A 24573-nucleotide genomic window follows, 5' to 3' on the forward strand; every position below is an offset into this window, starting at 1 on the left:
TACACAGACACACATAGAGGAAGGAAGGAGTAATACCAATGTAAAACTATGCAAAACAACTGTTAAAAATATCCAGACAGAAATAGAAAAACAAATGTAATGTAATATATAGCAAATTGACAAATACATACAATGAAAATATTCAAGATTATAAAATGATATTAGACTAAAATTCCAAAAGTTTAGGAAAACAACAAGAGAAAGAGCAGTCTCAGATATTCAGGAAGGCAATTCATGGAATAGAGAGCAACATGTGAAAAAGGACAAATCTCAGCCAAGGAAAAGAAAAGATTAGCAAGTGAAATTAGGCCATAATGTAAAGCCGACCCTCTGCTTTTCCCTGTAGTTTCAAGTAAGCATGTAAACTCTAATTGAGACTGAAACGTCTGCATACTAGAATGAGAGGTCTACACATCTCTCTTTCAGATACCTTCCTTGACTATTTATGTTTCTGTGTGTGCGTTTAAAAAAATGTCATTCGAATCAAGAGAGGAGGTTTCATTTTCTTTAAAAAGTACTATACACTTTACAGAAATATTGTTTGGGGGAATATTGGCAGAAAGGGAATTTAATTTGTAACAATCCATAATACTGGATAGTAATAGAATATTAAGGTAAATAAAAATAAGTGTACTGTTGATTAAGTGTAATCTTTGAAAAGTACAGATGCTTTCAAGAAGCCTAGAATGCCAAATATAAAGAATTGGTTTTTGTTTTGGTCTTCAGCTATTCACCTGGATGAAGGCAAGCAAATTGTAATCTATCAAGATGACCTTGAAGGTATGCTACATGTCTGCAGTATTGCCTCCGTATGTCCATGGCATGCCTTTTCTGTTGTATTATTAAATGAACATCAATAGCCAATGTGGATGTCTGGCCACCACCTCAAGATACTAAGATTTGTTGTTATTGAGATTAAAGCATATGAAGAAATAAAGATGAGTGAACTGCATTAGCCCTGGCATGCCCACAGAGATCCAAATCCCTGTGCTAGGTTTATTTGCTGCAGCCCTGTCACCTGCTCCTCTGTGGGTTACCATTTGGAATCCAACTAGCCTGTAGAAATCTGGACTTGTCTCCAGTTTCTACAACAGAAACATCAAAGAACAGAGACGTGCAGATAACCATGACCAATAGTAGCTGTCCGTTTTTTAAAATTAAATGTTCAGGCTTTGTGTAACTTTTGACTTCTTCTCTTTTTATGATTACTCACTATTTCTGCTAAATATCTCAGTCCACATCTAGAATGCAGCAAGGACAGCATTGCTTTAGCAGGATGCTCAAGGCAATTTCATGCTTAGTTTGGTGATTTAATTTTTCCTTGGCGTTAATTCATATGTTACATGGCAATCAGGTTTGATGAAGGCAATTGTTATCCAAAGTGTGGGGGTATCAGTGACTGATAGTCCAGTGTTTGGTGTAGCAAACACAATGAGCTTACAATCTAAGTATGTCCTGAAAATTGCACATGAAGTAAGACAGTACAGTCTAGCCATGTAAATGTATGCAGGAGCTTACAAAATGTATGCCATGTTTATGGCAAGAAATAGTGGGGCAAGACTATTTTGCCCCCTCCCCTCAATAGATAGACTCCTGCCTCCAGCTTAGAAAAAGAAAAGAAAAGTGAAGCAGGCTATGCAGGATGGATGTTATGCCTGTTTCTGAAAGTAGTATCTCCACTCTTGCCTTATCTCTACACAGTAGAAATTACTATAATGAAGACACTGTATTATACTATACTATACCATTTTGTATCACTAGCCTTTACAAGGAAAAGATGAGGCAGAGAGTGGGCTGGTTTGTTATTTTGGAGGAATTCCTTCTTTCTCTGTAATGCCTGGTTTTACCCTCTGGCAATGTACATGGAATGAGATACAAATAGTTCCAGGCTGCTGCAGACAGACAGATGGACATCAAGACCCTGTTTTCAATACCAGCTCTTGAATTGTCACTTGGTGAGAATTGGAGAACAAAGGTAGTTAGATGAAAAGAACTCTTCATTCCTATGCAGCACATTACATTGGTTCTCATTGTTATTCCTAGGATAGAAGTGAGATTTCTTCCATGATGTTTTCCCCTCCATGCGTTACCTGTACTGTTTCATATTTAATTGCTATGATCTCTCATGCAAATGTTTCTCCTTGCTCATTTTTTCAGGGGCGGAAGCTGTAGGGCTCCTGTCTTTGATCAATCCTGTCTCGTATTTGCATAAACCATGAAGACTTTATCAAGGCATTTAGTATAGCAGATTAAAGTGATTCAAATGTGATCAAAGTAAAACAAAAAAAAATCTTGTGCAGTGAATGCTCATGGATCTTCTCTTTTTTCCATGATTTTTTTAAAAAAAACATGAACTGTGAAAAATCAATGCTGTACTTTTAATTGGCTTGCTTGGGCTTTCTCAAAATAGAAATGACGCAGCCTTCAGAAACTGTGAAGCTGATATTATAGCCCTTAATAGCTAGGCAATGTACTCTAGCAAGGGAGTTCAGAAAGACAAACTCTCACATAAGAACTGACCTGGGAGGTTAATCTGGCATTTAACACTTACTGAGTTTATTACTCCTCTAGGCGACATTAAGATTCCAGGACCTCCCACCAACGTACACGCCTCAGAAACCAGCAAAACATATGTTGTACTCAGCTGGGATCCACCTGTTCCCCGTGGCAAAGAGCCATTATCATATTTCATTGAGAAGGTACTGTGCCATATAGTTGCGTTCTGCTGTAAGGCATTTCATGGCCACATAACCAATTCATTTCAGATCATTTTCTCAGCAAAACAGTGAAGCAAAACAATAAAACTAGCAAGTTTAGGCTAGGCAATAAGATGACAGAAAACACCACATAAATGGGAGGTTTTGGTTACCTACATTCAAATGGGAATTGAATTACAAGACTGGAAAAATAAAAGTCTTTTTTCCTTGTTGGGTTCAGAACTGTTCCCAAATGGTATCTTATAATATTCTACCTTATTTGTGGCTGGAAAGACTGAGAGGGGCATTTCATCCAGTTTCTCTTGGAAGAAGAGGAGTTCTTTTAACTGTTTTCTTAGAATCGACTGATCATGAACAATAGGAGTCACATACTGTAGGTTCTTTCTCTTGTTATGCAGAGCATTGGCTCTTTGCTGTTGCAAGAGCAACAACTGGGTAAATTTCAGTTTATTGTATTATATACTAATACTATTGTATTACTATACTAAACCATTTTGTATCACTAGCCTTTCCATGGTAAAGATGAGGCAGAGAGTGGGTTGGTTTGTTATTTTGGAGGATTTCCTCCAAAGCGGTAGTTTGTTTACTCATTGTTAGAATGAATACAAGGCAGCTGTACTGTAGAAACCACTGTAATTTGTGCTACTTTTCTGCTACAAATTGTTTGTGGAGTCTAGAGCTATCTTGAATAGCCAATACCTGAAAGTGGTTCAACATCCCAATTCTTGCTGATGTTCCTATTAACAGCCGTGTAAGGATATCAATAATCCATAGCTGAATGTCAGTACCGAATAGGCTGTTTTCTGTTAGCATGTATAAGAGAAAAAGAAAATCTTCTCTTCATGATTGTGTGATAGAAAAATGAGAGAAATGGTTAAGGTTGCAATCCTATATACACTTCCCTGGGAGTAAGTCCAACTGAAGTTAGTAGAAATTACTTTTAAAGAGACATCTGGGAATTATGGTGTTGGAACCTATTTAATTCTCAAGAACCACAGAGAGGGTAAAATAATACATTTATTGAGACTTAGGACCTATGTTCTCAATGTGATTTGTCTGCAAATTGCTTTAAACAATTTCCAAACTCCCAAAAATAGAAATCCTTGCTTGAGGAGCATCTGTTTCAAGATGCTTGGAAACAACACCGACAATCATTCTGCTTTTATATTTCTATTATTGTGTCAGGCTTCACAGAGACCCAACTACCGCAAGGTGAAGGGAAAAGATTGTGTTGTATTGGATCTGGCAGCATGAATCCATGCTTTGTGATTTCGTATCAGCCAGGTAGCCAACCAGATAGCTGGCAACTTACTGCCTAGAAACAATAAGGATTTGTGTCTATGGTTCACTAATTCAAGTATTTTGAGAACCTGGCTACAGCTCTCTCACAAAATAGTAACAATCTCTCTCATTGTTTTTTCTGTATACAGTCCATGGTTGGCAGTGGGAGCTGGCAGAGGGTCAATGCTCAAGTGGCAGTGAGATCTCCTCGCTATGCAGTATTTGATCTGGCAGAGGGAAAACCGTATGTGTTCCGTGTATTGTCAGCAAACAAGCATGGCCTTAGTGATCCTTCTGAAATAACACCGCCCATTCAAGCACAAGAAGGCATTGGTGAGGAAGGTTTCAAACCCTTAGCCTTTACCAGATGTGGGGTTGGAGAACAAATTGTATGAAAGAGTAAAGAGTTTTGACAAGAACTTCACTTATGTACCAATGATGATTGTGTTGCTATGGAGTCATTCTGCCAATGTCCATAATACAGCCCATAGATCTAATATATCTTCAGCTGAAAAGCTTGAAAGAGTTGTTTTGGGTACATCACTTCCAGAATCCCCTTGGTCCTTGGGAATTTTGAGAGTTCTAGTTCAATTAAATAATTTATCCAGTCCCTGTTTTGAGTTCTGATTATGTAGTAGTATTGGTGATTTTTCACAGCTTTCACACTTCTCTTAAAGAGTTATAGAAGGGATGGAAATAATACCGCCCTCTAAATTTTGGAATGCTGTTCCCAGCATTTTTCTCCCTTACCTATGCTGGCCAGGGCTGCTGGTAGTTACAGTCCAACCTCTGGAGAGCTGCACAATCCTCATCCCCGAGTTATTAACACACTACATTTAATTTAATGCCCACTTCTGACTACCATGTCTAAAAAATATTTCGGTCTATATGCCTATTGTAATATTATTGTAATGCCATCATAACACACAATGTGAGGGCCTGCCTAATGGATTTTGGTACAATTCTGCCACAATTATAAATTGTTAAGGTTTCAGTGGAATAAATAAGGCCATCAAATCAATGGGACTGAAGAATGCCTAGCTTTGGTTGCACTGAACCATGCACTGAACATGTGCTGATTTTGGCCATTGCAATATCTTCTTCTCAATATTTGTTGATACAATCAACCCTACAGCAAGGTAGTCATCATGCAGACCTCCAAATATTTCTGAATTACAGTTCCAGTATTTATTACTACTGACCATCAACAGTCTGGTGTGATCTGCATAGTAACTATTCCAGTTCCTTTGTTGGGTTTGGCAGTCTGTCTTTTGCTATGCTTGTTAACCTTTCTCAGCTCAGTGGCTGTTAAAATAAAGGCAGAAAACACAAGAAGGGAATGGGACAAAGTGCTTCTGCTTTTGTTCCTCACCTCCTGATTAGTATTGCAAACACAAATGGCTGCCTTTTGAAATCTGCACTTTCTAATGATATCAAAGGGAAACAAGTGAATATAGAGTATGCATGACTTTTCTTTTGATTGGGCCTTTGTTTAAAACATTATTTGCTTCTTGAGACTTGCCTCTCTTCTATGAGCCTCTTTAAAAATCCTTTTAAAAATCTGTCTTCTTTAAGCACCAACCCATTAAAAACAAGGCTTTCTACTGTCTGCTAACACTAGATGAAATTTAATATTCTACTTAACAAGATAAACTGAAATAGTTCAGGTGTTTTTATGAGTTAAGGCAGTTGATAGTTCTAGCATCTGGTGGGCCACATGATTCCCACCCACACCTTAGACACAGAGAGAAAGTTGGCTATAGGTTGGCGTGCAAATTTCTATCAATAGATTACTTACTCTTTTCTGTGGCACAGTTGTTCCATCTGCCCCGGGACGTATTGTGGCAACAAGAAACACCAGGACCTCTGTTATTGTACAGTGGGACAAACCAAAACATGAAGAAGATCTGTTTGGCTATTATATTGACTGCTCTGTAGTGGGATCAAATCACTGGGAACCCTGTAACCATAAGCCTATCAAGTACAATCGGTAAGAAAAAATGACTTTATTATTTATGACATTAAAAACAATACCATTCCTGCCTTTCTTCCATATAACTTCAGATGCTAACTGTTCAGGGACAGAGCTTCTTAGCTTCAGACTTTTTCAGATCATTCTTAAGTGCTTCCTCCCTCCCTGGATCTAGTTATATTACTATATGGGTCATGTATGGTGTAGTGGAAATACAGTAGGACTCCAAGAGACCAGGGTTGGAATCCCTACTCAACCATGGAAACCTACTGGATGATCTCTTGTGAACAACTCTTTGCAAAGATATCCTATGATAGGCTTATCATAAGTCAGAGCTAACTTGAAGGCTCATAATAACAGCAGTAAATGCTCATAAAAACAGTCATAATTCACCATCTGGCTACATCTTCCAAAACTGTTTGATGTGCAGATATTTCTCTGATTAGATTAAATGACTTTGTAACTTTGATCCCAACCAATTGCAATGATATCTAAGACCCAAAATATGTGGTACACAGAGTGATCAGTTTTCTTTAATCTGATCTGGTATCACTGTTTTAAACATTTGGATGAAAGAACTATGTAGACAGGGGAAAATCACACAGTATATTTCCTCACAAGTATTGCCTGCTTTTCAAGGGAAGGAAATGCCAGAAGAGAAAAGTTCGATATCATTTTCTCCACCCACATGGTGCTTCCATTCAGAGTAAAGTGTTTCTGGAATGAATCACAGGAAAGTAGATTTTATACCTTTGTTATGATACATAAATCAGGCCTAAGGGGTCACATGTTTTCATGTGTTCAGTATCAGTCAGTTAGTCAACCTTTATTAGGCATAGAAAAACAACATGCATTTACAATAAAACTTCAGGATCGTTATTAAAATTTAAGACATAATCTTGTTGCCTCCACCAGAAAATTGGCCATTAGCCTAGTAATATGTGGGTTCTGATCTTCCAATAAGTATTCCACTGCTAACCCATCAAAACGGATATTCATTTCCAATAACCTTCTTAACATTTTCCCCTTGGAATTATATTTGTCCAGTATCTTATCTCTAACTTAGACCTTTGAGTCTTTTTGACAGCCCGAGTATACTTTATTAGGCTAGACTGGAGGGTGGGGACCTGTTTATGTCCATGGTCTGGATATCCCTAGACTCTAATATTGCTCTTTTTGAGGCACATTAACACTTTCTTCAAGCTGTACACTCTCACTGGACTTGCTACAGTTTCCATCTTTCATTAAATCCTTGAAAGAAGACAGAAATAACTATTTAGCAGTTGAATTATGCACATTTTTATTATAATTTCCCCTGCCAGGATCAAGGCAGAGAGTTGACTTTTCTTTTGCTACCCCATTCCATGTATCAAATATAGGCCTAAATCCTGTTGAATTAGTGATAGTGCTTATGTATCGACTCATCATTCAGAAATTGGTTGAATGGGTCAACAGGATGCCAGCCTTAGTATGCAACTTATGCAGCCCTGTAAAAGCTTCCCACCTTCTTACAAGCCATTTAATATTTCTTAAATGCTGAGGAAAATTAAATACAATTCATCTTGACACACCTGTTATGTCTGTGCCCCTGGTTCAATAATGATTCTGAATGACTCTGAAGAAATTTTCTTCTTTCATTCTCATGGCTCAAAGGTGTATCATTAGAGATTGTGTGGGCCACTCAAGCTACTTCCCCATGCAGATGGGGCAGTGATCTTTGACAGCTGCACTGCAAATAAGGGCAGTACATTGCAGGGAAAGACTGGCCTATTCTATTTTTCTCTTAGTCAGAGAACATAAAAGAACACACTGCTTAATATCACCAAGCAGCTTTGAGACATTAATATAAACACAGCATTTACTACAAGCGATTCAATCACCCTGTAAGTCAGGGTATTTTGTTGCATTCCTGGTCTTATTTATCTCACACAGTTAGTGATGAAATAGTCATCTATAGGAAAAGCAAAGGCTATTTCTCCAGTGACTTCTATATCTATGCAATACGTATGTACTGGAAGCTGGCTGAGCATTCTACAGATTGCCTGTTATGCAGTCCATATGCACTCACTGGAATGGACTAGCTCAGGTTATTTAGTTGCCCTTTATTAGAACAAGGCGGGCACAGTATAGACTTTGGGTCCTCTCTCTTGCATTTATTTTACTTGTGTACAGGAAAGGAATTCTCATTCTGCAGTCCACTATAAGCACATATCTTTTAAGTGAAAAAAATTGCAATGACTTTCATTCCCTCTATTTCTTTCAGGTTTGCTGTGCATGGCTTGGCAACAGGAGAGAAATACATCTTCCGTGTCAAGGCTGCAAATGCAGTGGGAATGAGTGAAAATTCTCAAGAGTCTGAACCTATAACAGTACAGGCAGCTCTCAGTAAGTGAGCTTCTATATCCAGGGGTATGAGCTTCTGTAAGGCTTAAGCTTTTAAAAGAGAAATCTCAGTCCATTGTTACTCGCATGCATTTAAGGGCTGGGCTACATGTTACTGAAACGGGTAACAGGCTGTTTCCTAAATGTGACTCTGGCTGACTATAAAACACATGAATGCATGCGTGTATTGATTTATTATTTTTAATATTTGTATATCACTTTATTTCATGAAATGTTCAAGCAGTTAGCATTAGAGAAGTATAAAAACAATTTAAAACACTTTAAAATAAACAGCTACATAGTTAAATCATACCAGCAGTCAGTACAAGGAAGAGAGCAATGGGGATAATAGCCAGTACGATGTTAATAAATGAAATTGCAGAAACAAACAGGCCCTTGGCAAAAAACATTGTTTCTTCTCTGAACTCCCAGGGGAAAAAATTTTTAGAGTGGGAATGGTAGTACTGAATCTAACAGTACTTCTCATGTAACATGTAGATTTCCGGACACCATTCATTGATGTTTCTGGAAGCATCTCCCTCAATAGGAGCCCTGGTGGCACAGTGGTTAAATGCCTGTACTGCAGCCATTCACTCAAAACCACAAGGTTGCGAGTTCAAGACCAGCAAAAGAGCCCAAGCTCGACTCAGGCTTGCATCCTTCTGAGGTCACTAAAATGAGTACCCAGACTGTTGGGGGCAAATTAGCTTACTTGCTAATTAGCTTACTTGCTGTTCACCGCTATGATCTTTGGAATAGCGGTATATAAATAAAAAAAAACAAAAACAAACAAAAACAAAACAAACTTAGTGTGAGAACATTTCACAATGTCCAGAATTTCCCTATGAGAAATGAAAAGACACATTACCTTAAGATGTGAGGAATTTATCATTTATGAGGAAGTGGCTTTCCATACAGATCAGATGACCGGGCTCATTAAAGACATTTAGAATATTGCCCCTGAATTCTATATATTTATATAGAAGTAGCTGTTAATAGACTAAACTTTTCTGCATACTTTCTGGTATTTTTGGTAGTACTTTCTGGAGATGATTATTTTTGTAGTCTTGTGTCAACTTCACAGCCACAGAACATAAAAGGTTATTTTTGAAAAGGGATGGGTTAGAATGGTTTGACTGAGCTTTTCTCAGTCTGTAATGCATCTAGCCTTTAAAAATTTAGAGATAAACACCCACTGAACACAGAAGGACTCACTTCTGAGCAAACATATATAGAATTGCATTTTAAATGTACATCTTTTTGAGTGCCAATCCTTTATTTTACCATCAAGTAATCAAAGCATAAAAGAGTAGCAACAATATTTATTGTTATTTCTGTAATCTACTATATTGGTCCATTGTCATAATATTCAATCCATTTGATCTCTTCCAGCCTGCCCATCCTATCCTTATGGTGTCACACTTCTCAGCTGTGATGGCCATTCAATGACCATTGGCTGGAAACTTCCAAGATACAGTGGCGGATCACATATTCTGGGTTATTACATTGACAAACGGGAGGTACACCACCACAACTGGCATGAAGTCAACTCTTCCCTTGTTAATGAAAGGATTTATACGGTCAGTATTGTTTCCAATTCCTGGTATTTAGATTACATTTTACTTAATATTTACAATGGCATTTTGGCTATCAAATAAAATAAAAGAAATATTGGGCTTGATCTACCATCTCACATGTGCAGCTATACCTACAGGAGGAGATCCCCATACTGAGTTGGTGGTATCTTATTCCCACTGGTCTAAAGCCAAGTTGGAGTGAATGACAACATGCATACCCATGACCTTTCCCCTCTCAGACATGGGTTGCTTGCAAAATATCTGTAATGCATAAGTAAAACTATACAACACAAAGCAGAACTTCTGAGGACCTAAAGAATCCACAATAAAATCTGTGAAATATTTAAGATCAATCAATGTACGGTGAGAGGAATATTTCCAGAGAAGAATAATATTATTTGGGATTATTGCCTACAAAAGCTTATGCTACAAAAAGCTGGCCCTTAAATTACAAGATGTCATCCACCTCCTTTTTTTTTTTTAAATGAACAAGCCAGTGGAGACTACAGTTATGAATTTAATTTAATTGTGAGACCTCCTCACAATACATTTCTTTCCATATTCTGTTTGATACGTGGCAGAAAATGGTAACTCTAAATAAATGAATGACGTTTGAACATATACGGTAAATGCTATTATTATTATTATTATTGGAGCAAAATGAATATTATCCACATTAAACGTGTTTTTCCTGTCCACTGTTGTTTTGCAAAGGTAGAGGATTTGATAGAAAATGCATATTATGAATTCAAAATTGCTGCTGCCAATATAGCTGGCATAGGGCAGCCTTCTGAGCCCAGTGAGCATTTCAAATGTGAGGCATGGACTATGCCTGAACCCGGTGAGTAGTTTATCTGGTTATTCTTATTGCGTTGTTTAAAATGTATGAGAGTTTAAAATATGCTGCTCGGTAGTGGCAGCTGCTGTTTAACATGCTGGATTTTTAAGCAGATTCTGCATGAAAAGTATTTGCAGTTTGTTGAGATGTGCAGCAGCTAACTAAGCTTACCTCCACCATCCTCTCCATATGGGGATGGGCCATGTTAGGTTGGTTACTCTGTGGAAAAATGCCTTTTCAGAAGAAAGGCCTTAGTGGGGCAGATAACTAATGGGTAGGGTCACCAGTTCAGATCTTGAGGTTTCTATAGCAAAACTAGAGACCTAGGGATGGCCCCAGTGACATTAATAAGCATTATGCAATAAGTACCAACCACAGTTGCTCATACTTTGTCAATCAAATACAAACATACAGATACACATAGACAGAACATATTTCCCCATTTGACAATTGAGACAGAAGTCCTAGCTGGAGGGATTATTCATTAGAGGGGATTATTACTCCTCACCAATTTAGGAGATGGGATAAAGTACAATACATCTAGCTTACTTGCTTCTAGCTAGAAGGTGGATGCAAAGAACCAAAGGTGAGATGGGGAGGGAAGGTGCAAGTAAATACTTCTAGAGTGTCTTTGCAAGTTGCTGCAACCCATCAATGAAGACTTGCAAATTGTAGCAAGTTGGTGCTCTCCTAGGTGAGATGGACATTTGCACTTAGTCTTCTCTTGCTTTGAGCTGAACCCCCCCCAAACTAGAGGATTTACACCCTCATTTTCTGCCTGAGATGACTCATAAAAGGTGGAGACACAGGGCTGGGCCCTGAGATCTGGTAAATAGGTAGTCTGTTCCAATTTCATGTTTAGACCTTTTAAAGATTTCAAATGAATTTTCAAAGCCAACTTGAGGGTTTACTAAACTGCCCCATGAATATCTCCAAAAGATGGTGCGTACCTCAAAGTCATCCCAGCCAGTCTCCAATAAGTACAGTTACTCTTCCTCTCATTTTATTGAGCAGTGAAAGGGAGCAGCAGCAGCACATGAGGAGAGCAGAGGGGCAATTTTTAAAAACTCTGGCAGAAAATCATGGGAAACGGGTAAGCTGTTCTCCAAACGGAAATGATCAAAGTCCCTCCCCAGTTCAGGAAGGAGACACAGATATTTTCTGAGTTCCTCCAAGGAGAGCTTTGGATCAGGAAAAGCAAACAACACACTCTGGTTAATGTTGTTTGCTTGTCTTATTTTTGGGTAGGAGTGTGCCTTTAAGCTTCATATTTTGTTTGATCCTAAACAAATGAACATATCAAAGAAGCAGGATTCTCATGCTGATAGAAAGGAAATAATTGTTTGCCTCTTTGAGTGCTTTTTCTAACTTCCACTTTGACTTACTGCCTTGGTACAATGCTTGGAGGATGTCTGTGGAATTTCTGACAAATCTCATAGCCTTTAATGGATGCATCTGCAGCTGGATTAATGCTTGCGTTATATACATTCTGCCTTGTTCTGCAGGGTTTGAATAAAGCAGGGTGAATTAAGTTGGACTACAGGCACAAAACTTACTATACTTTCTTTTTTATTAGAGTATTTTAATATTTGGATGTAGATATTCATGTGGTGAGCTAGGGTGCACTGGAACTATCAATGACACAAAGTGAAAATGCAGACTCCCAGCACAGAAAGCTATTCAAGGCAAATATTAAATTTCTTGAGTTTTCCCTTCTGCTTCATGCCGACTTTTTTTCTGTGTTAAAATCAGAAGTACTTTCTGATGAAATAGAAAGCACATTGATATAGTGCTGCATGGCAACAGAAATTCAAAGACACTTGCTGATTTGCTAAATTTAGTAGAGGCACCTAGTTTTCATTTTCATGTATGGTATTCATGTGGAACAGTAAAATCAATATAACAGTTAATGAAATCATTTGTATTCAATGACAATGTTAATTCCAAACTCAGTGGAGTAACTTGATGGATCAGAATAACAATGAGTTAAAAAGGTATGCAAAAGAAGCATTTGTGTATGCACATGAACACACACACACACACACACACACAGACACAAATGAAGTCATGGATTATCCCACTGAATTACCTCAGGCTGAACCTATGCTCTTGGGTATTAATTGTTGTACAAGGAAAATAGTGGATGGATGCATGCAATATTTTAAGAAGGGGCACTGGTGAAAATAACCCAGTATGCAAATAGCTCCTTTGGTAAACTGATTATTTGCACTGTACCACCAAGTAATGAATAATATCTACTACTTCTGACCTTTCCTAGATTTTTGATTGGGTAGAATTGTGTGGGAGATTTCCCTTCAGTACTTGGAAGGACAGCTGGGTTAACCAAGTACATTTGGATCATCTTTTATAAGAAAAAAAATCAAAATCTTTTTTTCCAAATGTTTCATGGCAAGCTTCCTCCCACCCCTCAATTTTAAATGGGAGAGAAAGCAAAAGTGACAGATTTGCACAGCCAGGCCCAGGGCTTGGGATGCTTAAGCTCTGAAAGTCTTCCTTTGAATTTCTGCATGCTGAACCTTGTTTGTGGTGCCAGTCTACGCTTGCTACCTTTTTTTCTCTGACAATAAAAAACACAGAAAGAACTTTATACATATTAAAAGCAACATAGCCCAAGCATATTTTTTCTGCTTTAACCAGTTAAAAGCTAATGGCCTTTATAAACAGGAAGATCTTTTCCTTCCTGTTTAAAAAAAAAAGCAAAACAAAACCAGCAGAGCAGCAGCCAACCAGATTACTCTTAGGAAGGACTTCCACATCCTAGGAACAGCTGCTGAAAAGACTCCTTTGTCCTTTCATGAAGAAAAAGTCCTCTCCCAAAGATCATAAGATGCAAGCAGGTGGCCATGGGGATTTCAGATAGTCTGCATCTCCTCCTATGGATCTGCTTGAGTCTTAGGATCTTTAGGGGTGGGCCTTCTCTCCATACTGCCACCCTTCCAAGCTCAGCTGGCGTGGATACCAGAGAGAGCTTACACAGCTCAATGGCTACATGAACACTGCAGGAACATTTTGTTAAAGTATTACCTATATTATTTTGACCAGTATGCAATGCAAATAAGAACCACTATGATATTAGTGGTTTGAACCTTGGACTCCAAAGATAAGGGTCTGGTTCTCCCCTCAGTCATGGAAACCCACTGGGTGACCTTGAACAAATCACATATGCTTAGACACAGAAAACCTCATGATTAGGTTTGCCTTAGAGTTGCTATAAGCCAGAAATGACTTGAAGGCACACAACAACAACAACAACAACAAAAACAGGTAATCCAAAACTGCCTCTGAGTATTCCTTGCCTAAAAAAATCTGTTAAATTCATGGGGTCACCATGACTTGAAGACACACACAAACACATGTAATGAAATCATGACAATAAATACTGCAAGCATGAATATTTATTTAAGAAAGGAATGACAACTGTAAAGCCACTTTCTGCAGAAAAATGGCAGAAATGCAAAATTTCACAATTATTAAAAAAGGTTTTAGTTTTGTTGCTTGAGGCAATATTCTGGCTTTATTGGTAATTTGCCCTTTCTATTTGCTTCAGGTCCTCCCTATGATCTTACGTTTTGTGAGGTCAGGAATACATCTCTTGTGATTCTTTGGAAGGCTCCTATCTACATTGGTAGCAGCCCTGTTACTGGATATTTTGTGGACTATAAGGAGGAAGATGGGGAAGAATGGATCACATTCAATGAGAAACCAACTTCACGCCGTTACCTAAAGGTAGAAAATCATTTCCCTAGAGTGCTTTCTTTCATCTGATCCAAAATAAGACGCAGTACCAACACAACTGCTTCCATTAGTGTAACTGAGAAAGTAATAATTCCTTCTCTCTCTGCAATGCTTCCCTCTCTCTCATTCAAATCATCACCCAAAATCAATCTGGAGTAAAAGTCCAGGTGGGGCATATGGGGAGGGAAGGGGCAAACACCACATCATGCTGCATCCAACTGGTGTAACAGCAGATTTCAGCTGGTATGTTAAAAACTTCATTACATGTATTTTTTAAGGTCACTGAATTACATGAAGGCAAATGTTACTTATTCAGAGTTCGCCCAGTGAATGATGCTGGCATAGGCAAGCCATCAGATGTTTCTGAAGCTGTGCTTGTTCAGGCAAAACCAGGTATGAATGCATGATGTTGATTCCAACATTGTTGTTACTTTGTTGAAAGTCACATGTTATTTTATCCTGCCTTAATAGTTTCCAAGTTATGCGAAGTAATCGTCCCACTATATTCTGTGTTGGTCAGGCCTCATCTGGAGTACTGTGTTCAGTTCTGAGTGCTTCATTCTAAGAAGGATATAGACAAGCTGGAGCAAGTTCAGAGAAGGACAAAAGGATTATAAGAAGTATGGAGAACAAAAAATATGAGGAAAGATTGAAGGAATCTGGCATGTTCAGTTTAGTGAAGAGAAGACTGAGGGGTGACATGATCATACCTCAAGGGCTGCCAGAAACAGGAGGGTGCAAGCTTGTTTTCTGCTGCTCCAGGGGTACAACTAGGTCTACTGGTTTTAAGTTACAGGAGGGTAGATTTTGATTGAACATTAGAAGGAACTTCTTGACACCTAGAGAGGTGGTTGGTCTCTTCTGTATTTCTTCAAAAATGGGGGGTTAGACAACTACACGATAGAAATACTCTAGCTGGAGATCCTGCATTGAGCAGGGACTTGGACCTAATGACTCATAGGGCCCCTCACAACTCTATGATTCTATGCTAAAATGCTTACTGCACAGCAGTGTCACTAAGGTTGGTGTCACCTGGTGTGGTAACTCATGGTGTCACTTTGAGCTCCTCCTGTACCATACCATGCAGAATGCTTGGTAATGTTTTCTGTACTCATAAATCGTAATTCCTGTATATTACTGAATGTAACATAGTTGTGACATAATCTGGGTAACTCACTGCTTCCTTGCAGGTAGGTGCTCCCAGGGACCTCAACAAAAATGATGGACTGCTGGAAGGGCTCTTTACTGGGAGCCCCTACCTGCAAGGAAGCAGCAGCTCTGAAAATAGGGCACCCACTTTCCCTGCTCTTTTCAGCACAGGGAAAGAGGATGGCACAGCTCTTGGCATGTGGAAGAATCAGCCCCAACCCAGCTGTTCACAGGCCAAAAGAACCCAAGGTCACTCTGGGATTTTTGGGAAACATGGGCATTCCCTTTACTTTATTTAGTACAAGGAAAAGTTAGGTTATGGGCCAGAAAGCATGGAAGTAGCTGTATGAGGACTGCCTGCACCAGTTTCGGGGTGGATTTGGTATTATTCCCTGGCATAGACAAGCCCTTGTCTTGTCTTAGGGATTTCATTATTTAAGGATACTGGAAGCAGTAATAACACCTGCAGAGCCCTTGGTTTTTCCTTTTTAATGAGGCTCTAAAAATAAAGTTGTCCATTAGTAAGGTATATGCCATCTTTCTGGTTGTTGAAGTAAACTGATCTAATTAAAGAAAAACCCCAGATTTTAAGGAATTGCTGAAGTGTTCTTAATTGAACCAGACTTTTGGAAAACTGACACTTTTCCTTAATAAATGCATTTCTAACAGCAATTATATGTTACAGACACCAAGGAAATCACTGCAGGTGTGGATGAAGAAGGCAATATTTACCTTGCCTTTGACTGCAAAGAAATTTCAGATGCTTCTCATTTTACTTGGAGTAAATTCTATGAAGAGATAGATGATTCTGAAAAGTTTAAAGTGGAAACAGCTGGAGAGCAGTAAGTTTTAAAATCCTTTTATGGAAGCCTTTGGAAATTGGGGAACTTCCACAAACCACTAATTAGGTTTTCTCCCCCTTTAGCTCCAAACTCTATTTTAAAAAACCCGACAAGGAAGATTTGGGGACATATGCTGTGGCTGTTAGTGATACTGATGGCGTCTCATCAAGTTTCGTTATGGATGAGGAAGGTAAGAATGAAATCTTATTTTCTTGTAGATGTTGCAGAGCTAAGTAAAACTAAACAGGTGACTTAACTGTTCCCAAGTGAAATCAATGTGTCTTGCACTTTCCCTTCAGTCCCTAAGAGGACCTCACATTTTGTAGAAAATGGCTGAGATTCTACATCATGGTCTATGTTTCATAACCTTGTGAATCAGTAGTTATGTTGCAGAAATGTAACAAATCTCTGCTAGAACATGGCCACATAGCCCGAAAAACCCACAAAAAACTAACAAATCTCTGTTAGTGAATTGTGAAGATATGTATACTAGGCACTGGCAGGATGGCCATTGGGATACATTGGGATGACCATCAGGCACTTCTGTTGCACTTCTGATGCACATAGGACACTTTTGACATGTATTGGGCACTTCTGATATGCACTGGGCATTTCTAATGCACATTGGAGACTTTTGATGAGCATTGGGCAGTTGGCACTTCTGATGCACATGGGGCACTTCTAATGCACATTGGGCACTTCTGACATGCATAGGGAACTTCTGATATGCATTGGACATTTCTGATGAAAATTAGGCACTCCTGTTGCACTCTAGCATTTCCTAGCTAGATGCCCATTGGTGCCCATTGTATATTGGCGGCATGGTGCATCAGTCATTCTTCTGGCTACTATTGGGCTCATATGTTGTAATTCCAGCCAATATCTGGAAATGAAACATTTGGAGACTCCCAACAGTGGGATTTTTTAAAAAAACATTATTAATTTTCTGCAAATATTAAAACAATAAAATTATTCTACTAAGAAAATTCACTGTATTATATTATTTTCCAGTTATATGTTTCTGATCAGGACCCCGCAGTGAAATCCATTGATGAAACGAGTACCGTTAGTCAGTGTAAAGGGAAGTGATTCTCCTCCCTCCTTACCTCCTGTACACTTTCCATAATTTTTCTAGATGGCTATAAAACCTGTCTGCATAGTTGCACATTTTACAGAATGCTGGAAGGGAAAGCAAGAGAAGGAGAAAGTCATGTGGAGGGTGCACAAGAGCTATCTGGGGAGGAGAATTGCCTCCTTCTAGTTTCTTTGATGGAGCCATGGACATTATTGTTGTGATTATTTCTCTGAGAATGAGTCGTGTCTAGAGTTTTTAGAGGTCTTATTTCATTTATATCACAAGCTGTGGGCCCCACTCATTTGTACAAATGAGGGGACTGTTGGAATGAATGAGACATGCAGCCATTTAGAAATGAAATAGAAATATCTGTTGGCTTCCTCAGTGTTTCACTTGCTAATTTGCTCTTTTCTTTGTTACTTGTAAATTTGCACACCCTACAATTAGTTCCATTTTTCTGAGCCCTTATTAGCAATTCTAATATGTTAAGTAGGCCAATCTCCATATCCAGCTATGTAGAACTTAGCCTTTTGCACAATTTCTATGAGGATTTACTGACATTTACAGTGTGCCTTGGTAAACATTTCCTGTACAGCAGCTTTCATGCTCTTTTCCAAATGTTGGCAGGAGACCCTTTCTTTATCATATACTGTGGAATAGAGTCAGATGAGAGGAAGATGCAAAACTTGTTCTTCTGGTTATTTATGGCATCTTAACTCTTCCATAAATTTTAGTGCATTCCATTAAGACTGCTTACTAAATTCATGTGCCACATTTTTAAGTTCTCTAGGCCAGAGGTGGGAATCACATATCTCTTTAGATGTTATTGGACTGTGCCTCCCAGCAGCCATAGCTACCAGAGGCAATGGTGAAGGATGTTTGAAGTTGCAGTCCACAATGTCCACACATGAAACCAATCTTGTGTTACCTAGAATTTTTACATTCCTTCTAGACCTAGATCATACATGGTGTAGTGGTTTCATCATAGGACTTGGACTCTGCAGTGCGGGGTTTGATTCCCTGCTCAGCCATGGAAATCCACTGCACACTCTCAGCCCCAGAAAATCCAATAACAGGTTTGCCTTAAGGTTGTCATAAGATGGAAATGATTTGAAGGCACCCAACAACAACAACAATAACAACAAAATCTTTCTTCCTTTGGTGTGGTTTCAAGGAGAATTTTGGAAGCCTTTGCTTCTCTTTTTGGTAAATTTTGGTTTACCATTGCATCTAATTTCCAAATTGTTGTTAGTCCCATTCTAAAATTCAATTTAACATTGCATGTAATCCCTAAACTGTCTTATCTTTAAACAAGCCCACTTCATAAAGCCTGGTTTGAAATTGGTTTTCTTTTGTCAAACCATATATGAAATTAAACACAATTTGTTGAGTTCAGAGGGGACAACACATAAAAATGGAAGCTTCTGGCCTTCTCCTTGTGGTAACATTTAGAAAGGGGAGGGAAGTACATAAGACTGGTTTATTGTGACATTTGTATGTAACCTCTCTCTTTCCATCATCTTTCTTTTTCAAAATTTTATTTTTTTGTAGATATTTCCCCCTTTAACAGAAGATTATTAGTGCTTTATAGACTCATACACTGTTCTTAACATTTATTTTGACTGTCAAAATAAATTGAAATATGCTTTTTTTCTTCATTTTAGAACTTGAACGTCTGATGGCTCTAAGTCATGAAATCAGGAATCCAAGTAAGTAGGAGTTCTGAATCTAATATTCAGTTTCAAAAGGAATATATTTACACACTACAGATTGCAGTAAAGTAATAAAACTTTTCTTTAAAAAATAGGGTAGCATGCTTAGCCTTCTATTAATTAAATGCAAATATTAGTTTCTGTTTAAGAGAGATCTTGTTCAGCACTGGAGATGTATTTGGATGAACGGATTCAACTTGGATATGTCTAATATTTACTGGATTATGTATTTAAAAGCCCTAAATAGTGCAATAAATACGTACTTCAGCTTGTGCTCTGACTCATGAAAAACCAGCTTTAATACACATCTGTGCAAATACAGTTGAGGGTTTTCGTTTAGCTTTCATAACATTTCACTTGTTTGTTGCTTAAGATTCTCAAAAGCTTTAAGCCACTGGGACTTATCTTTTGCTCAGTTATTCCAAAAGGCCTTCACATGTTTGCCTAATGCTGTGCTCTTTTCCTGCAGCTATTCCTCTGAAGTCTGAATTAGCCTATGAGATTTTGGACAGAGGACAAGTTCGTTTCTGGCTTCAGACAGAGAGCATTTCAGCTGATGCCAGCTATAGATTTGTAATCAATGACAGTGAAGTTGTCAACAGTGAGGTAAATACAAACTCAGGACAATACAGTGTTAGAGTTTGTCTAAGTGGCCATTTAAAGGAAACGTACTCTGTCCTAGCAGCAAACAAATGTTTTTATGTCATCTCTCCATATAAACTTTTATGGAAGCCCAGAGAGTGGGTATGGATGGTTCATATCACCAGAACCACTGCAAAACTGTTCATACCACCAGTACCCACTAATGAGGAAAATAACTGAGAGAGTAAGTTGTGCATCAATAAAGGGAGTGCTTAATTTATTAGTAGAAAACATTAATGGGAGGGTCAGCCACAAGGCATCAGGTAGCATGAGACCTACAGTACGTTTTTGTCCCCTGAAGACTATCACCATTGCCTTAGCTGTGGGACCAGCCCTAGGTTTGAGAAGGGGTGAGTTTCACAAAATCCTCTATTTACCTTTCTTTCTCTACTGCTATCTTACTTTATATTGGCAGGCAAAAGCAATGCTCTAATGGAGCTATTATTTAAAAATCCCATAATGCCCCAGAACATTTCTACATCAGGACCATTATGGGAAATCAATATTGGTCATAACCAGGGCTTATTGGAGTGCAGTGGGAAAATCATGTAAGTTGGGCCTAAGCCAAATGACAGCCAGGAGTGGTTTGAGCTTTGGACTATGACTCTGGAGAACAGAGTTCAAATCCCTGCATGGCCACAGAAACCCATTGAGTGACACTGGGCAAATCACACACTCTCAGCCGCAGAGGAAAGCAAAGGAAAACCTGGTCTGAACAAATCTTGCCAAGAAAACCCCAGGGATGTCATAAATCAGAAACAACTTGAAGGCACACAACAACAAAGGCAAGTGTGAGCATAGTGAGTCGTGGAAGGATGCTGGCCCCCCCCAGATGTTGCCTAGATGTGCTGAATTCTTGTGCCAAAGCTGCCCTGTAGGATTGCATCAAGAGAGAGGTGGCCATGGTTGTGAAAGTGCCCTTCAGCTCATCCAAATTCTGCTCTCTACTGCCAATCCATGACTTTACTTTTGGCATGGATAGATCTGCATACTGGATTAAAGGATGTCGGGGGGGGGGGGATAGTCCACAGGAGTACCAAAGCCCAGGTTTTATTACCTTCTCTTGTGGTACTTCCCAAATGGATTTTCTATATACTGAGTAGTAGTGTTTAAACTCTTAGTAATCAATTTAGTGCACAGGATTCATTCTTGCCTCTGATGTACTCATCAAACCCCTACATGATTTTACCATATTATATGAATAAAATTTCTCCATTATGTAAAATAAGGATGGAAACATATAACCCTCCAGAAGTTACTGGACTGCATTCCTCACCATTAGCTGTGCTGTCTAGGGCTGATGGAAGTTGCAGCTGAGCAACATCTTGGGGGGAGGGCACATTTTGCACACTTCTATATAAGTAGTGAGTCAGCAACTAGCCAAATTTATTTAGCAGGTTCTTCTTCTCCTTTTAAGTTTCATGGGATAGTGCTGTGCCACTCCTTTCCACTTATGTTTGGCACATTGGCTCTCAGATACACTTGGACTTGTCCCACCACAGTTGTGTTAGTTAAGAATGGAAGCATACCACTTTGGCATCACTTCTTATCACACTTTCTCTCACAATAGCACTTTGGCAATCCGTGGTCATGTGATCTGTTTTTCACACTGCCAAACACTGCCTGTGTTAATGTACTGCTACTCCCCCTTCCAGAAGTGTGGGGCTGCTATGTGTGCATTCACTTATCTGCCCCACACTCTGGAAGGAAGCTGGGGACAAGCAATCCTGGCTTCCAACCACTTCCTGAAGCCAGCTGCTATGTGAATGTGCACACAGCAGCTGGCTTCAGGAAGCTGTTGGCAATGTGATTGCTACAAGGGGGAGAAGGGAGGAGAGGAGTAAAATCACAGCTGCTCACACACATGACTGCCTAAGAAGAGGTACTACCAAGAAAGGGAACTATCACATGAAGGCAGTAATGGAGTAGCAGCAAGATTTATTGATGGGTTTTGCACATCAATGAAAAGGTGCATTACAATAAGGAATGGAATGCAGGGCAGAGCAAGATGAACATGACATTGTGCTATAAGTACTGGCCAAAGACTCTTATCTTGTTCAAGCTCTGCAGGTGGTAAAGTCCTTGGACTTCAACTCCCAGCTGGCATGCTCAGTGTTCAGAGATTTTGGAAGCTATAGTTCAACAATATTGAAGGACCCAATTTTGCAACTACTGTACTAGAGTGAAATGCAGATTCAAAGTATTCTGCTTCATTATTTCCATGGTGTATACCAACTAACACACCGCTGCAATTATTTCTGGCAAATGTCATAGTAATAGCAGCTTACTTACTCTCTCCTCACCCACAACATTCTCATTCCTTCTACACTTCTCTACTGGAGTGGCTTTAGAATGTTGCTTACACAAAAAGATTGGCAAGACCTTACATAAAAGAATATTTCTGTGATCCCTTTCCATTTTTTTGGTCAACTATCAAGAGCAAGGAGAATCTGACTAGTTTATATATGGACAGGTCTAAATAAGAAATGTTCTCTGGAATATCACACTTTGCCTATTTTCCCCCTCTTCCTTATTGAATCTGTAATGTTCAGGGAATATTATAACTTTTTTCTATTCTATATCTTCAGCCATCTCTGCTGTGTTAACCCCTCTCCCCAATATTTGTATTTTTAACAAAGATGAAAGCATTGGCATTGGAGTTGCCCCTTAGAGTGGAGGAAAAGGAAAAAGAACCATAGTATTATTTCACCTCTTTAATTAGCACACCACAGGTGACGTTTGCATTTGGCAATTGATGATATTTTTTGTAGAAATTCACATAAAAGCCTTGTATTTATGGCTGCTATAAAACCACTGAACTTCATCTCGCCACATAATGGCAATAACTAGAAACCTAATTATATCCTAAAACCTGCCTTGAGACTGGCACTGCCACTGCTGATCATGTTCAATAGACCATCATACTTGAAAGAATACAGTTTTGTTCCTGACACTGGCCAAAAATAGATAATTTCCAATAAGGCCTTAATTGGAACAACTTCCTTTGGCCTTTTTCCCCCAATGGTTTTGAAACAAAGTAACACAAAAGGAGGAATAAATTTGCTAGCTCTTCTAGTTGGCAATTTTAATTCCATACCCTGTGGCTAAAAAGGAGGAAGAAAGCATATCCCAGTGAAGTATAAAGAAGCAGAATATGACAGTCTTGCTTCCTTTTTTCTTTTTTTGAGTCGAAACACAGTGAAGTTTTCTGATTTGAATACTGATCTACTGCAGATGTACATTATATAAACAAGTATATATAGCACCATTGCTTGGGGGAAGAGAATATGATGGAATCAGTGGTCAGATTGCCTCCAAAAGGTACATTAATATTAAATGCTATAAAGCGGTGCCCATGAACTACTTACATTAATGTCAATAGGGTGTGTTTATTAAATGTTCCTTATGGACAGTGGAAAGCTACTAAGAAAATAATGCTGCTAAAAAAAGATTTGTGTCATTTGAATCGAATAATATTTTGGTGTAAATGCTAAAATGCATAGAATAATATTTTGGTGTAAATGCTAAAATGCCAATTAAATTGTTTGAAAAAATAAATATTCTTTTTAACAAATGCTATGAGACAAACAAGACATCTTAACAACCATTTTATGGAACAACATAATCTATAACAGTTTCAGTTTGTTTTGCATAGTGGCCGGGCAATGGAGCAATAAAACAGGAAGTCCAGATTTCAAATATTGCCTCTACCATTTCTGGTATGTGTAGTGTTAGACAAGCTTCTCTCTCAGTCTCAATCCAAGGCAGTGTTCCATGGGGAAACATAAAATTGGCATATTCAGTGCTTGGCAAAAGTATCTGCTTGGAGAGATTCTGGGAGCTGTGTCCAAAAGTCAACTTTTCCAAGGTCTGCTTATATTACAAAGTTGTTGTAAGGATTACACCTAGATAAAACATGTGGAGTGTTTTCAACACTTGAAAGTGTTCCACAAATGTTGCCAATACGAACTTAACATTAGTCCACTTTCCTGGAACGACAGAGGCTTTCAGAGCACTCTGCTAGAGTCACTGTGTTGTAGACAAGTGCAACAGTGAGAGAAAGGATGTTTTACAGAAATGCTCAGTGTTTATCTCACTGGCATATTCTTATGCCCACTGCAACAATATTGTGTTTGTAAAACCCTTCAACTTAATCCTGATTAAAGATTTACAGTGCAGCTTTAATTGAAGACTATGAAGATTGTAGGTGATTAGGATTAGGTACAAGCCCCATCTGCCAGCAGAAATGCTGTTCTGTCAACTGATTTGAAAGATCTTGCCAATAGAGTAGTCTCCTGGAAATTGTCTCTTTTAAACAAGTATAGCAGTTTGGTTCCAATTTAAGTGTCATGGCTGTATCCTATAGAATTTGGGTTTTGTTCTATGATGAGACACAAGAGCATTCAAAAACTGTTCTATCTAACTCCACAAAATTACGAATTCCAGGATTTCATAGGATGGAGCCATGACAATTAAAGTGGGATCAAAGTGCTATAACATTGGAGTGAAAAAGAGACTGTAGTATGCCAGATGAAGAGCAACACACAAAAACAAAAGAAAAACAAACAGGCAGAAAATGGGTGTTTGTGTGAGAGGGACAAGCTAAATTACAAAAGATCCAAACCCCCTC

At 38.7% G+C, this 24573-nt stretch overlaps 1 protein-coding gene across 1 annotated transcript in view; it reads left to right on the plus strand.

Moving 5' to 3' along the window:
• Nucleotides 1-24573, plus strand: part of MYOM2 (myomesin 2) — a 103570-nt gene that overhangs the window by 54602 nt on the left and 24395 nt on the right. The window contains exons 13-25 of the mRNA XM_042446093.1: nt 727-780; nt 2572-2699; nt 4148-4331; nt 5814-5988; nt 8234-8355; nt 9745-9932; nt 10644-10770; nt 14336-14514; nt 14802-14916; nt 16358-16514; nt 16598-16704; nt 19254-19298; nt 19771-19907. Of these exons, the coding sequence (XP_042302027.1) occupies nt 727-780; nt 2572-2699; nt 4148-4331; nt 5814-5988; nt 8234-8355; nt 9745-9932; nt 10644-10770; nt 14336-14514; nt 14802-14916; nt 16358-16514; nt 16598-16704; nt 19254-19298; nt 19771-19907 (1718 nt within the window). The remainder of the gene's footprint in view (nt 1-726; nt 781-2571; nt 2700-4147; nt 4332-5813; nt 5989-8233; nt 8356-9744; nt 9933-10643; nt 10771-14335; nt 14515-14801; nt 14917-16357; nt 16515-16597; nt 16705-19253; nt 19299-19770; nt 19908-24573) is intronic.

This window comes from Sceloporus undulatus, chromosome 1 (assembly GCF_019175285.1).
Source record: "Sceloporus undulatus isolate JIND9_A2432 ecotype Alabama chromosome 1, SceUnd_v1.1, whole genome shotgun sequence".
Classification (NCBI taxonomy): Eukaryota; Metazoa; Chordata; class Lepidosauria; order Squamata; family Phrynosomatidae; genus Sceloporus; species Sceloporus undulatus.